Source organism: Morone saxatilis, unplaced genomic scaffold, assembly GCF_004916995.1.
Source record: "Morone saxatilis isolate NCDOM2014 unplaced genomic scaffold, NCSU_SB_2.0 Contig19, whole genome shotgun sequence".
In the NCBI taxonomy this organism is placed as follows: domain Eukaryota; kingdom Metazoa; phylum Chordata; class Actinopteri; family Moronidae; genus Morone; species Morone saxatilis.
In genome coordinates this window covers 25,075,985-25,090,664 of record NW_023339751.1, presented here as the reverse complement: position 1 = coordinate 25,090,664, position 14,680 = coordinate 25,075,985, and the positions used below count along the sequence as shown (strand labels likewise).

Sequence of the window (14,680 nt, the reverse complement as noted above, 5' to 3'; positions counted from 1 at the left end):
GAGAACGTTTCTCAATATTTTGACATACTCCCTCATTATTTTGAGATGCTAAGTCAACATTTTGATAAAGTTTCTCATTATAATGACTTACAGAATCTTTGTTTTTTCTTTTTTCGTTACATTGACGGAAATTGGCTTCCATAGACATTGGGTTTGTTGCCACCCTGCCTGGCTGCATTCTTCCCCAGCAGGGCTGATCTGAGCCGCTGCCTGTGTGGAGCTGGCAGCCGGAAGCTGTGATCAGCTGATGGAGGAGGAGGTGCTGTAGGAGAGGTGAGCCATCTTCCCCCGGCAGACTGATACACTCTGATAGAGCCTGGACGAGAGGGATACGGGAAACATTCTGGGGATCCCGGTGTCATTTGGTGGCAGAGACGATTGTAAGACGCCGGGGCAACCGGTGTCAGTCGGGAGGAAAGATATCTGAAGGACCGATCGGAATTTCTGCACCAGAGCTGACTGAGGAATCTTTTAACGCCAGGCAGAAGGCTCTAATACAAAGAACGGAAAACAGTGAGCTAAGAGCGGGGATTAATATCGAAATATGAACCGTATGTAACCTAGGAAACAGCTAAAGTCCAGAAGATATGCGGTATAAATCAGCATGTAGTCGTTCCAGTGCGGCAGGTGTACAGCATCACCGGTACATGTAAACAAACAGCTATTCAAGCTAGTTGAAGTTAGCCGATTGGGGGTTAGCTTTCCACCGCTAGTGCACACAGCTAACGTACGGTAGCTGTGTCCGAGCGAAGGTAAACCCAAGTGAACAAGCCTGTCGTCGCGTTCAAAACCAAATTTAACCTCAATATAGTCGTCTGCAGCCGATGACAGCTGCCTGTATCGTCTCAGTATGCATTTATTAGCATAATTAGCCTCTCAAGCTAACGTCGGCTAAATGTTATTCGCATTATTAGCAGCCCAGCACAATAACATCAAACTAGCACACTAAATGTAGAACAAAGACGATATTTGGCAGTAGTACGTGTGTGTTTGACGTCGTGTGAAATATTCTGCTGTCACATATTAAACTCTTCGTGGATTGGTACATTAATGCTACACTTTAGACACCCAGTGTGGTCCAGTTGATTGGCTGAAAAGGGTAGGACGACGGGGTGAAGGAAAACAACTTAATGACTTCTTAAAGATTTAATCGCATCGCTGCCCCTAGCCAGCGTGGTGGCACGACTGTGTAGTTTATTTTGGTTGTATGGTGGGTGTAATTTTTCAGTTTTGAGTCGCTGTGTGTTTATAAACTACTCTTAGCTGGTGTGTTTGGCTGGTTTGTCCTCTCAGCGGCAGCAGTCGGCAGTAGTACAGTCAAACAGGCGACAGGACCTTCTGTTCACAGTAATATGCTGTAAGGGGAGCCACAGCTCAGCCAGGCGGCATGGAGTGGACTGATAAATAGACCTAAATGACTAGTAGTTTGGGTTGTATATAGTAGGAGAAAACACCGGTAAAACATATCAGAAGTTGCGTGTAAACACTTTTTAATTGTAGTTTTCTTGTCTGCATATTCTTCCAGACTATTTGAAGGAGACCACCGCCATGTCAGAGTTTGTATTATGTAGCTGTGTTTGAGGGCCCAGCGGTAAGCCTCTCAGCTGTGTTTTGGTTGCTAGTGGCCTCCCCTCCCCCCAGTCTTCTGGAGGCTCTTGATTCTCCCCGAGTGTTGGACACTGTTCGCCGGGTTTCCCCTTGATTTTTTTTTTTTTTTTAGCCTAAAGAAAAAGGCCGTGGCCTCACGTCGCAGTCCTCTGGACTCCGAAGCAGTTAAGAAGTGGATGTAATGGAACTGATGTTCGCCGAGTGGGAGGATGGGGAGAGGTTCTCCTTCGAAGACTCGGACCGGTTCGAGGAAGACTCTCTGTGCTCCTTTATCTCAGAGGCCGAGAGCCTCTGTCAAAACTGGAGGGGGTGGAGGAAGCAGTCCGCTGGACCCAACTCACCCACTGTCAAGATTAAAGGTTGGAGAAGGACACACTTACACATACATGTTCATTCACTCTGAATATGAATTTTCACAGTGAGTGTGAAAGGCTTTACTGAAGTTAAAGCTGCAGTAGGTCACTTTTATACAGATAACTTGTTGTTACATTTGCTGAAACCTTCACTATATCAGTCTGTACATTAGCTAGCGAGTAGGATCATAGTATAATTGGAAATAAAGCACCAGGTTCCTTCTTGGCTCCCATCCTAGTCTTCCTAATGACAATTGCAAGAATCCAGGCCTGGGCGAAAACAACCAATCAGAGCTGTGAAAGACAGTTTATTGTGGAAGCTCATTCCCAGGTCATCAAAAACCAACTGGGAGTGAGACTCAACAATCAACCATCTTCAAGCCACCAACCCAAAGCGTCTTTCTATCTTTCTCGACTTTTTCCGGGTTTTTTTGTGTTCATGCCCGGTGGATTCTTGCAAATACCATTAGGAGCACAAGGAGGAGCCAAAGGAATCTGTTTCATGTACTAGTGTCAGGGTATAGTGAATGTTTCAACAAATATGACAAAACAATTACCTACTGCAGCTTTAATTGCAACAGGGTTAAATGAGCAGTAATAGAAGTATTACCTATTGCTGGAAAACATATTATCTATTATATCCTAATATACAATTGATTATTAGTTTATTAGAGATGTTCTGATACCATTTTTCCTTCCTGATACCTTTACCTGAACATCGCTCTAGGACTGCACAGTTAATTGAAATATTATCAAAAGTGCAATATGGCCAAAGGGTAAAATGTGTGACAGCAGCATTATCATTAGCTCTGATGCCCTGGCCTACAAATCTTGTTCTACAGATTTAAGAAAATGTGTTTCTTTGGTACTACAGAACAGATGTCACATCATCATGATTTTATTATGCATTTCAGTGAAAATAAAAAGTGTGAGGCAAAAATGATCATTCCCACTAATTGTGATCAATATCGCAATCGCAATATCTGCCAAAATAATGGCAATACAACTTTTTTTTACCATATTGTGCAGCCCTACATTGCACGCCGGCCGATACTTACTTGTTAGTTTGGTAATATTCTAAACACTGATATTACTGCAGCTTAGTAAAAAAAAACTAAAAAAGGCCAGCACACCATCTGCTCCACTTAGCTTTGTCAGTTAATCGCTCTGCACATTTTTCAAAGTAGAGCCCAACCGATATGGGATTTGTAAGAAAGATACTGAGACACAGAGCTAAAAGGCTGCTCACTGCATAATCTGAGTGGGAAATAACCAACACAGCATTTAGCCAGCGCAAAATTGATGCAACACGACAAATAACCATCGGTCACTGACACCGGTGAATGCCAGTCAACAAGGTGAATATCACCCAATATATCGGTGTACCCCTAATGGATTGAAAATGGACCTTTTCTATGGGGATTGTGCACTAATATGACTCTGCAAAGGTACTCAGGAGGCTGCTTTCTTGAACAAATATGTTATTACAGAATATTTAAGTGAAATATTCTTTAACATGTTAAATAATTCAACATATGTAAACTGTCAACCAATTCTAGCTGAAATTACAAAGAGCAGCTTCTTCTCTCTTACTCTTTGCTTCTCGCTACAGTATTGTAAATCACAGTGCACTCTGCTGGAGAAACTTTGGAGTGACCAATATATTATATTAAATATAAAGCATTTATACTGAAGAAAAACAGTTTTCATATCGGATAACATATATGCCAATATCTGTTGGGCTCTATTTCAAAGCAGAACCAACATATTATTAACTGAACTTTTTTAGACTTAAGCTAAAGCATAGTGGTTTTTCACAAGTTAGCCAACAAACTACTACTCCAGCCTTTTTGGAAATGTGTGTATTTTGATCAATACATTTCTTGCTTTTTGTTCTCCAGAGAGTCCTCCATGTTCGGAATTACTAAACCCATCAACAAGCAGAAAGCCCTGTGCTAGCATCTAGAGCTAGCAATACGGTTGTCACAATTCCAGATTCTTTAGCAGGGTTTAGTCTTTGACAGAACTGTTGCTGGCTTTTAACAGTATTGGACCCAAGTGGTTCAAAAGATTAAAAAAATGTTTGCATGCCCACTCTGTAAATTTTTGTAGGTTTACATCTGATTTTGTAATGAATGTGTGTGGTAAAAAGTTCCCGGGTGTCACGTCACCTGTGGTTCTGACTGTACCCTCTTGCACCTTATCTAACAGCTCACTGTGGCTGCTTCTTGTTTGAACCTTCCTCCCTGCAATATTTAAAACTGACAGAGAAATGGAGAAAGTGTCCATATGTTGCTGTGTACACCAAGGACTTATCTGTTAGTTACTAACTGTGATAGATAAGGATGAAGGCCCCTTTCAATTTTCTCTGGTTTTAAGTGTGGTGGGTTTGGAAAACATGGACACACATCATGTGATCTTTCTCTTAATATCTGATGTGCATCAGGAAAAACATGTTAATGCAGGTATAAATGCACCCAGAATGCTTTGCAATTGAAATGCGGCTATGGCCTTAGACTAGTTAGCACGGCTTCTGGAAAGTAGCCTATGGAAGCCTTTTCACTTTCTATGTCGCAAAGAGTATCACGGCTCACCTCTGTTGACCTTATACGCACTGTATTTGCTGACAGATCTGCTAGTTCTGGTCATTATGCAGATAACGTATCCAGATACTAATCCTCTTAATACCAGATGGAGGGCCGATTAAGGTGTTAGGACTAATGCCGAGTTCAAACTACATGATTTTAACCCTGATTTTACACTCACAGACAGTTTTTGGAGGTTGCAGACAAATGGACAGGCAAATTAGTGAGGAAGATTGCATTGTGTAAACTGTTCAAAGACGTGACCCGCAAGATTGCCAACACACCTGAAAAATATCTAGCAGGCTAAATATCTGGTTTTGTCAGAGACGACTTAAGGCCTCTGCACACCAACCCGATTATCGGCCGTCGGACAGTCGGGCGAGGTCGGTGACTCGAGTCGGTTCGGTGTGTCCCGTGCCGTCGTCAGTCGGCGTCGGCGTTCATTTTGGCCGATTCGACATGTAGATGACCAATCTGATGGTGGAGTGCTAGCCTCTTGACTAGCGAAATCAGTGACGTGCACGAGAAAACCGGAAGTGACGAAATCAACAACGCCAGTATCTTTGTTATATTGAGCCATCGTATTTCCGTTCAGCGAGTAAGACAATAACGATCCTGTTGAGTTTACTATCAACACTCTCTGATGAAAACAATGACTGAACGACAGCCGTGCTCTGTGTTTACTAGTTCTAGAGTGATCAGTCATTTCCGGGTTTTCATTTTTTGGGGCACAACACAGATTAGCGCCGCCTGACTGTTTATCGGGGGACGTATTTACGCCTCGCGCAACGCGCAGACATACGCTCCGTTGCCGTCGGTTGGTGTGTTGGAGGCACTTTTTTTGACCGACTCGAGGAGTCTGAGATGGGAGTCCGACTGATCAGTCCGACTGCTTTTCTGCGACGGTCGGCCGTCGGTTTGGTGTGCATAGGCCTTCAGGAGCCATGTAGCCATTATTTATAATTTTTTAACATTTTTGTCACCCACTCCAGGAATCACGAGGTAAATGTTGTAAGGGTATGATAATGTTGTCTGATGTGGGACTGCTGTTAGTTATTAGTATGAATCAGTGGTTTAATTAATGTTGTTGTATTGGATTCTGAGTGCTGGGCCAAATCAGATCTAATTATCAGTTTCTTAACAGCAGTGTGCTGTAAATGTTGCCCAAAAACTATTACCTATAGATTAAAAATGATGTGATTGTTATAATGTGCTATTAATGACACTGGAGAAACAATGAGAGCAGACAGAACCCCCTGTTGTGAAAGATCTGTAGTGTGTGACCCCCGGTGCCTGATAGTCAAGCGCAGTGGAAAACCACCAACAAGCAGTACAGGAGACGGACGACTTTGAAAGTCAAGTAGTTTGACACCAACAGCTTAATCGCATTAGCAAACAGTCGTGCCTACTTACACACCCAGCAAGCACAGCTATCAATCTTATATTTTTTTTTTTTTTTTTTTTTTTTTTTTTTTTTTTTTTTTTTTTTCTTTTTTTTTTTTTTTTTTTTCTTTTTTTCCCAGAGGGTGTGATGTGCCACCTGATGAATGCACCCCTCATTTTACTCTGGTTTCGTCCCACCAACTTTGTGAGAAAAAGTACTGGGATCTTTTTACTTCACTCGTAGGCTAACGTTGTGTCTAGGCTGATCAGGTAGTGTATTGTGGTTTATTAAGCTACAGTTGTAATGCTGGCTGAAATGGGGTTTTGATGACAGCACCAGAGGACTATACCATACAATCAAAGCAATAATGCTTAACAAGGGATTAAAGGTCCAGTGTGGTATTATTGGCATGTAGTGGTGAGCTAGAGCTCATTCTGCTGTAATGAAAACAACAACAATTATTATTTTCAGGGGATTCTACACTAATAAAAACATTACCTACAGCACCTTATTGTAAGTGTTTCTCTGTATTAATCTCTCAGTGAGCAGCAGTCCGGACACACAGTCCTGCCCTTGCTTAAATAGAATACTCTACAGCACAGAGGAAAAAAGACGAGGAGAGACATTGTACGTCCTACTGACATCCAATGTTTCTAGTTCTTATAAAGGACTATGGCAAGTACAAACAGTACAACATAATGGGGGACAGCGTGTGGGTGAAAAGCCCTTTGACCATCTGCCGAGGCAGCTGAAAATAACTCGGTTGGGGGAGGGAGACGGAGTATGGTATGGGCAGTATTATGCTTGGGTTGGGGTTTCGTCAGGTAAAATTCAGTGCATATGTGACGGAAGGGTTGAAATAAATTACCCTTTATCCGATCGACTTCACACTTGGCGGGTATTATTTCTGGGGACTCGCGGAAGTGCAGTGCTTGTATTTGGTGCAATTGGACGACGCGCGAGCACGGTTTCACGTAGCAAGTAAACTAACTAAACAAGGTGAATGCTTGGGTTTCAGGTGCAGCAAGGTGTGTCTCTTCCTGCCAGCTGCTGACAGCCCTGTCAGCTGAAGGGTCGATCACACAGCACGATGCGGAGCAGAAGATGTTAGAACAGGAGGTTTAACAGCAGTTTAGCCAACGTGGATGCATTTAGTGTAACACACCAGAGCTGAGAGCACCAGAGTCAGAAACACAGTTGCTATGCGTTGCACTGTCCTCTGTTTCCATTATCTCTGTTTTTATCCTTTCCTGTTACATCGCAGTTGTATATGTAAGTCGTCGGCAATATTGTTCTATTATATGGCTATTTAAACAATATATGGTAAATGGTAAATGGTCTGTACTTGTATAGCGCCTTCTAGTCTTCCCTGGAGCCACTCAAAGCGGCTGTTACGGACTACCGTGCGCCACATTCAAGCCCTTTCACGCACACATTCACACAGCGATGTGCAAAGTCCACAGAAACTAACACATTCATACACATTCACACACTGATGCTATGCATCAGGAGCAATTTGGGGTTCAGTATCTTGCTCAAGGATACTTCGACACATGCCAGGAGGAGCCGGGGATCGAACCAACAACTCCTGTTCTACATCTTCTGCTCCACAACCAACAACCTTCCGATTGGGGGACGACCCGCTCTACCTCTGAGCCACATGCCCATAGATGGTCAATTAAAAAAATTCTGAGTCTGAGATAGCAAAGTCTTGAATTTACTAAGAATTATGTCTGAAATTTGCCATGGAAGTATAGTTTCTAACCAAACTCTTCCCTTGAAAAGAATGGGTTAACTCTATTTTCTCCCACCAAGGCAGAGGTTTGAAATGGAGGAGGAAACCTTTACCGGTGAGAGGACAGACATAAAGACAGCATGGCACAGTCAGTATAACTAGCCATTCATTGAGCTGCTTTTGGCAGCATAATCCAGCTTTATTCATCTATTTATTTTAAGAATTTACAGACCAAAATAAAGTTCAATCAATAATTATTAATCAACTAAGGATGGCTTTGTAGAGTGGCACCAATACCTAACCTGTTTGGGGTTTTTTGTATCGGCTAAGTGGCCACTTAAACAAAGCAGAGGATCTGGTGTGTGTGTAACAACAGGAGCAGTTTTTAAATAGTGAGCAGAATATCCCACCCGGCACACTATAGGTGTATGTCAGCGTACTAATGAAGTGCACCCTGTGGAGAGAAATACGCAGAGGGGGGAAATGAGGACGGCAGTGAGACAACAAGTGACCCAGTGAAAAGAGTGAATGTGTCCTAAGCTCTTCACCAGCTAGCTCCTAACGAACAGCTGTTGAAGTGGCTTCCCCCTGTGCTAGCAGCGGATTGGCAGACAGCTTGCTGTCATTCACCTGCCACAGCCAATCATAGGCTGGCAACATGAACTCTGTTACTACCCAGCCACCTCTCTCTCTCTTCAGGGTTTAGCTCTGTACTGTTAGAGAGTCGCACTGTCCCAGTTTCTACTACATACTAGTGCTGTGATGTAATAAACAGCATTCACATGTTGATGGCACACTCTTATCATTTTAAACGCATTTTAAATGGACGATTTTGCAGGAATTGAATTATGGCGTCAAGGGGATCAGTCAGGCTGCAGTTTTTTTCTTTTTGAGAGGAAAAAGAGAAGTTCATAGCAATGCAACAGTAGTAGTATTATTAGTGACAGCAGAAGGAGTAGTAGTCAGTGGTAGTTGTAGGCTTGAAAAAATATGTACTATCCTATTTTGCAAGAAAGTTAGTAATTGTTGCTGGCATTTATTTCTTGAATCACTTAAACTATAACCACTTTAGAAATACAAGACTGTAGCACATATATACTAAAATGTTGTTAACTGAATTTAACTGTGAAAAACACAAATGAACTGAGAGTAAAAACTTTGTAATGGGTTAATTTTAACAGCAGAAAGTGAAATGCATAAATAAGAACATATTCACTTGTTTAGTAGTGTTTCAAGATAAATGTTCTGGTGAAAGGCAAGCTATCAGTTTGGCTTGTGGCTCTATAAAGGTTCTCCTCCTAAGGCTCTTGGAGAGAGTATATCAGCTGATGTCCACTCAGGACTGTCTGTCAGACTAATCTCTCTTCTCCTTATGGAAGACCATACTCAGATGTCACTTTATCCTTGGTTGTTTATTACTTTCATTATTTGGCATTTTAACCACTGCTGAAAGTGTTTATAGTTGTTACGAACGAACACACTCCGAACACCGTTGAGTGAAAAGCTGGCTGTCACAGAGAGGGGGAGGAACAATATCATTTAAAAATGGCGATAAGGTTGCACATTTGTCACAGTCTCTCCAGGATGGCATTCATAATGTGTTTCATATGTGCTCTGTTGTACACACAAAATCGCCACAAATAGTGTAAAAACAAAAAAGAAGAAAAAAAAAAAACAATCACGGTGTGACTTGGGTGTGAATGTTGCATGGTTGGTTTTGGAGAATTACAGAAATGGTAGGGAAAGGTGTCCAGGGAAGGGGTTTCTAAAGCCATCTGACAAGCACTTCTAATGAAGTATACTTGCCAATTAAGGCTGCTTGGGTGAATAACAGGAAGCATTATGTTGATGTAGCGGTTTTAACACAGTGAAAAACAGTTCACAACTATTATAAGAAGGCAATTTAAATTAGATCATTTCATGCTTATTTTTATATGATTTTGCCAAATAGGAGCAATTAATACTCAGGGCCCAAAGATTAGGCCTTGGTGAACTCCACACGTCCAATTGTAGTCTGACTCGTTTCCGATGGAGAAAATCCTCCGATGCTGTTCTTTGCTCTTATTTCAATAAAGAAATACTATCCAGTTCTGATAGAACTGATGCTAGCAGCATCTATGCCCCTCGTCCGTCTTTGTCCAACTTTAAAAGTTGTAGTCCTAACATTTGGTTACTGCGGGCTGCTTTGGGATTCTAGCAGCTGATTTCAGTCTCTGCCATCTAACCTCACACAGCTAGTCTGTTAGAGATGGACCTATCAGGGGAAAGAGGATGGTGGAACTGGGATTGAAAAGAAAATACCCAGAGTATGGTAAGTTAGGATCACGTTGATCACTTACAAATTGGCTAACTGTCAGTAAACATATACAGCCTCGCTGTATATGTTTACTGACAGTTAGCTAACGCAGCGTTAGACTACCCGCTCCCTGAAAGCTCTAACATTTTCCTCTATAACACCAAGATGGATTCTCGCCTGATTCTGATCTTGCAAGTCGGGCTGCCAAGCGAGACATAATAGCTTCTGTCTGGAGATAAGACCTGATCCACTGTAGAACTGTGTCTGAGAGTCCAACCCAGTTTTCCACTTGATAGTAGTTATGTCTAGTAAGGCAGCACTTCTATTCAGTAGGATTAGGACTGAGATGATGCCTGAATTAGTTTCTAGACAAATTCAGAACTTTAACGAGATCAGTCTCTGTAGTGTGATGAAAGGAAATGGAAGCTTTGATACACTCACAATGGTTTTTAAGTTCACGCAGTACATATTCTGCAGCTAATGCTACAATATTTTTACAAGGCCGATTTCTGCTTTAGCTACTTTTGTATTCTGTAATAAATGAATTTGCCAAGTCTGTAACATTGAAGGCTTCATTTGTACTGTTGTTCAGCATTGTTGTCCTTGTTCTGAGTTGGCGGTCTGTTCCTGTGTAAGAACATTGAGAGCATCAAAACAAGTCAAATTCCTTGTATGTGTGCACATACTTGGCCAATAAGGCTGATTCTGATTTCCCTCACCTGGTTTAAAACTTTTGTATGTTTTTTGTCACACTGTGGCTTAGCTCACTGATTTACACCCGCATAACATATGCATGATGCTAGTCTGCTTGTCTTGATGGGTTTCTTATGGCCTGTAATCATGAGCCCCTGAGCCTTCACACCAAGGATGGCATTATATGAACGGAGTGCTTTCCTCCATATATGGTAAACAGAAGCACAAGTAGTGGCTTGGAAATGAGGTCTGTAATCTGAGACCCATCACTTTTTCTTCTCTGTGGCAGACCACTGCGCTCTCAATAAGACTCCTGTCATTGTGCTTATGCTGCCCTTTCTTCTGTAGGCACACACACACTGTTAGATTTGATTTCTTCATAGGTCACAGCTTTGTGTCATTAATATTTCATACCTTATAGTAAAATGAGAATTATCATTGTCATTCTTGCTTTGTTGCAGTTTCTGCTTTGGATCATCCCAATGTGTAGAAAAACATTGAAACTTGATTTGCCATTTCAGTGTTTCCGCTCACATTTAGCCCAGAATTTTGTGTCCAAAGGCTGGTGCAGATGTAAGCACTATGATGCTTAGGGCTGTAAGAAAATGTCCAAAAATAATGTATCAAAATATTTTGTTTTGAGATATTGAATTGATTCTCAAAAACACTGTATGGATTAAACCACTAGACAGCAGTGTGTGTAAACACTCTCTCCCTCAAAAAAGATAAGGGTGTTTAAACAAAAAAATGAATAGTGTTTTTAAGAATCAATGCTATATCACAAAAGGAAATATAGCAGAGCACACTTCTGATTACCTGTTCCAGAGTGGAAACGGACTGAAACGTTCAACCCGAGAGGGCAAAGACACTGCTGTTTAGCCTGCTGTTAAGTTACTCTTTAATATATAATTTTAATTTAATAATACTTTTTGCCAGCTGGTCGAGGTCATCCAACCTGCAGCCTTCAATACTGCGATACTACAGTGTAGGGCTGCAGAATATGGTAAATAAAATCCTATTGCGATTATTTTGACGGAATTGCTTTATGATTAGTGGGAATGATAATTTAATTTTCATCAACACTATTACATTCATGATAATGTGACATTGCATGGGGTCTATACCAAACAAACATGTTTTCTTAAATCTGGAGAAGATTTATATGCCAGGGCATCTCTATAGAACTACAGTACTTCATTATAATGCTGTTTTAACATTTTACCTTTATCAAAAAACTGCAGCTTCTATGATTTGGATATTGCACTTGGCTATATTGCAATTTCAATACTATTTTGACTGACTGTTTGCCCTACTAGAGTGAAGGATAAATGCATAAATGCACCTGACTGTCTGAGCTGATCTTCCTCTCTTCTGTGCTCTTCCCCAGATGGCCAGGTGATTCCACTGGTGGAGCTGTCAGCGAAGCAGGTAGCGTTCCACATCCCATTTGAGGTGGTGGAGAAGGTCTACCCCCCTGTCCCAGAACAGCTCCAGCTCCGCATTGCCTACTGGAGCTTCCCCGAGAATGAGGAGGACATCAGGTGAGAACACTGATAACCTCTCATTAGGGATGTGCCAACTATTGCTAGTGGAAGAGAAAACAATTTTCTAATACCCTGCCAGCTATGAGATGTTTAGTAAGAGACGAGAGCTTCTTGTGATAATCAATGAAAAGAAAAAACTAATATCAAACAACAAAATGTGGTTTGAGTCTGTGTGCAGATTTGACTATTTTCAACTATGCTGTCCAATATTCTTGTATCTATATGTTATGTTTATTTTTAAGCTCTTTCTAATGAGTTTCATGTGGTAATCCAAAACTCATTTCTAAAAGTGTGTGTAGTGCAGTTTGACACTTTGCATAATACGTCAGTCTATGTAACTAGAATATTGACTGACCATCATGATAATGGTGATTTTAATCAGCCAGAGCTGCTTCTGTGTGCTATACAACATGTCTGCTGACAAAAGCTTCCCTTTCATAAGTTTATGTTTAATTTGTCCTAGAAAATACATCATGTCATGATGTCAGACAAAAATTATTGACTTTACTGACTTGCGACGATTTTACTGCTTTTGCTGTATTTTCAAGGAATGGTTTCAAAATAAGAAAAAGTGTATCTTGTTACAGTTGCAGTTGACTCATGTGATTGTTGAGGTTAACACCAGCAAACTCCGTAAGCAATATGGTGAAGCACCTGATCAGAAAACATGTCCACAGACAACTCGTGGCAAAGAAGAAAAGTTACGTTTGTGTAATGTTAAAATAAGACACATTTTAAACACTGACTGCTCTCAGTTTCATCACACGTAAAGCCTTGGTCACACCACATGACTTTTCAAAGTTCATACTACACAATTTTCTGTCTTGTAACCAGCAGACCTGGAAGTTGTTGTGGTTTTCACACGATCAGCAACCGGGGGTCACACACTACAAGATCTTTCACAACCAGTCTGTCTGGTCTCATCATTTGATCAGGAGTCATTAATAACGCCATTATAACAAGAACATTATGTCAAAAATTAAAGATTTCTCACTACACTGACTCACAACACTGTTACTTCACTGTCTATCTAGTGTGTGTTGGTATCTGAGGAGTTTTTTTATCCATAACCAAAGTAACTACCAGTTCACTGCTTCCTGCTCTCACTGGCTGTAGCACGTTGCATGGCTCCCTCGCTTGTCTCCACCCCAACCAGATATTTAGCCTGCAAGATATTTTTCTGGCATCAGCAAGCTCTGTCGTTTAACACTGCACACAACGTAATCTTCCTTACCTGGGCCAGCAGATCTGGGGGCATTTGTCTACAGTCTCCCAAAATAGTTGCCGATTTGAAAATCAGGGCTAAAATCACATAGTGTGAAGAAAAATTATTGTCCACAGTTTCTCTAGATTTGCGATGCTTAGAAATCAGATTTTTCAGAAAGCAACAGGTGGTATTTCTGTGTGGGAAGTTGACTTTTTTAGATAGTACGAGTGTCCAGAAGGAGACATAGGAAACTTTGACCTTTAGGCCAGTTTGGATGGAAGGGATGGGATAGGCTCCAACCCACCACAAACCCTGAAAAACCTTACAAAATAGAGATAGATAAACAAAACTCAACAGTGTAGATATACTCAGTTCTGTGATTTGCTTACTAATTTATTTATCATCCCTTCACCTCTCCATCTGTCTCTGTCCTCCTCCTGCTGCAGGTTATATTCCTGCCTGGCTAATGGGAGTCCAGATGAATTCCAACGTGGAGAGCAGCTCTACAGGATCAGAGCTGTCAAAGACCCCCTGCAGATTGGTGGGTTGTCCTTCTTTTATTTATTATTTATTTATTTTATATAATAATATATATATATGGCACAATCTCTTTATTCCCTTTTCTATAACTGCCCCTTTCTGTCCAGGTTTCCATTCTCAGTGCTTAGCAGTGGTGTCCAGTCAAGGGCCGGTCCAGTCTAAAAGGAGCCTACAATGCTGGCAAGTGCATGTTTGATCGCTTGCCGCATCACTTCCTGCAGTTCACTTGTGGCCCGGCCAAATGGGTGCGCCCATGTGGTTGGCTTCTCTGCCTCTTTCAGGATCCACAATGTTGAGTTTGTGTCTACACCAAGCCAACCCATAAATTTGTGTGTGACATTTTCACCAAAATTCCCGGGGTTGGTCATGCAAAACGATTTAAAAACTACAAATAAACAAAGAATAAAACCTTTAAGTGAAAGCGAATTTAACTGAAAGAATCAACTCAAACAAAAAAAACTTGAAGTTGAAATAAGATTTGAAAAGATAGAAATTAAAATTTGGCCCAAAGGATAATTGAGGCAAGCTTTGGATTTGTTTGTAGATTGTTGTTACATGTTTATTCCAAGCCTTGCAGTGTGGACAAACTTGTGTTTTCCCAAAGCCTCAAGTAAAACAGCTGGCAAGCTTGCAACGTAAATTCATGCTCTTAAATGCTTTTCAATTAAGGGCTTCACATTTAAAGACAAACAGAAATAATGTGATGTAATGTAATTTAGATGATAGAAGAGATCT

The 14,680-nt window shown here is 41.2% G+C and overlaps 1 protein-coding gene across 1 annotated transcript in view; it reads left to right on the top strand.

Annotated features, from left to right (window-relative positions):
- Positions 1–279: 279 nt before the first annotated feature.
- zswim8 (zinc finger, SWIM-type containing 8) overlaps positions 280–14,680 on the top strand; it is a 50,798-nt gene continuing 36,397 nt past the window's right edge. The window contains exons 1-4 of the mRNA XM_035663065.1: positions 280–1,967; positions 12,042–12,195; positions 13,852–13,946; positions 14,053–14,125. Coding sequence (XP_035518958.1) covers positions 1,790–1,967; positions 12,042–12,195; positions 13,852–13,946; positions 14,053–14,125 — 500 coding nt within the window. The 5' untranslated portion in view covers positions 280–1,789. The remainder of the gene's footprint in view (positions 1,968–12,041; positions 12,196–13,851; positions 13,947–14,052; positions 14,126–14,680) is intronic.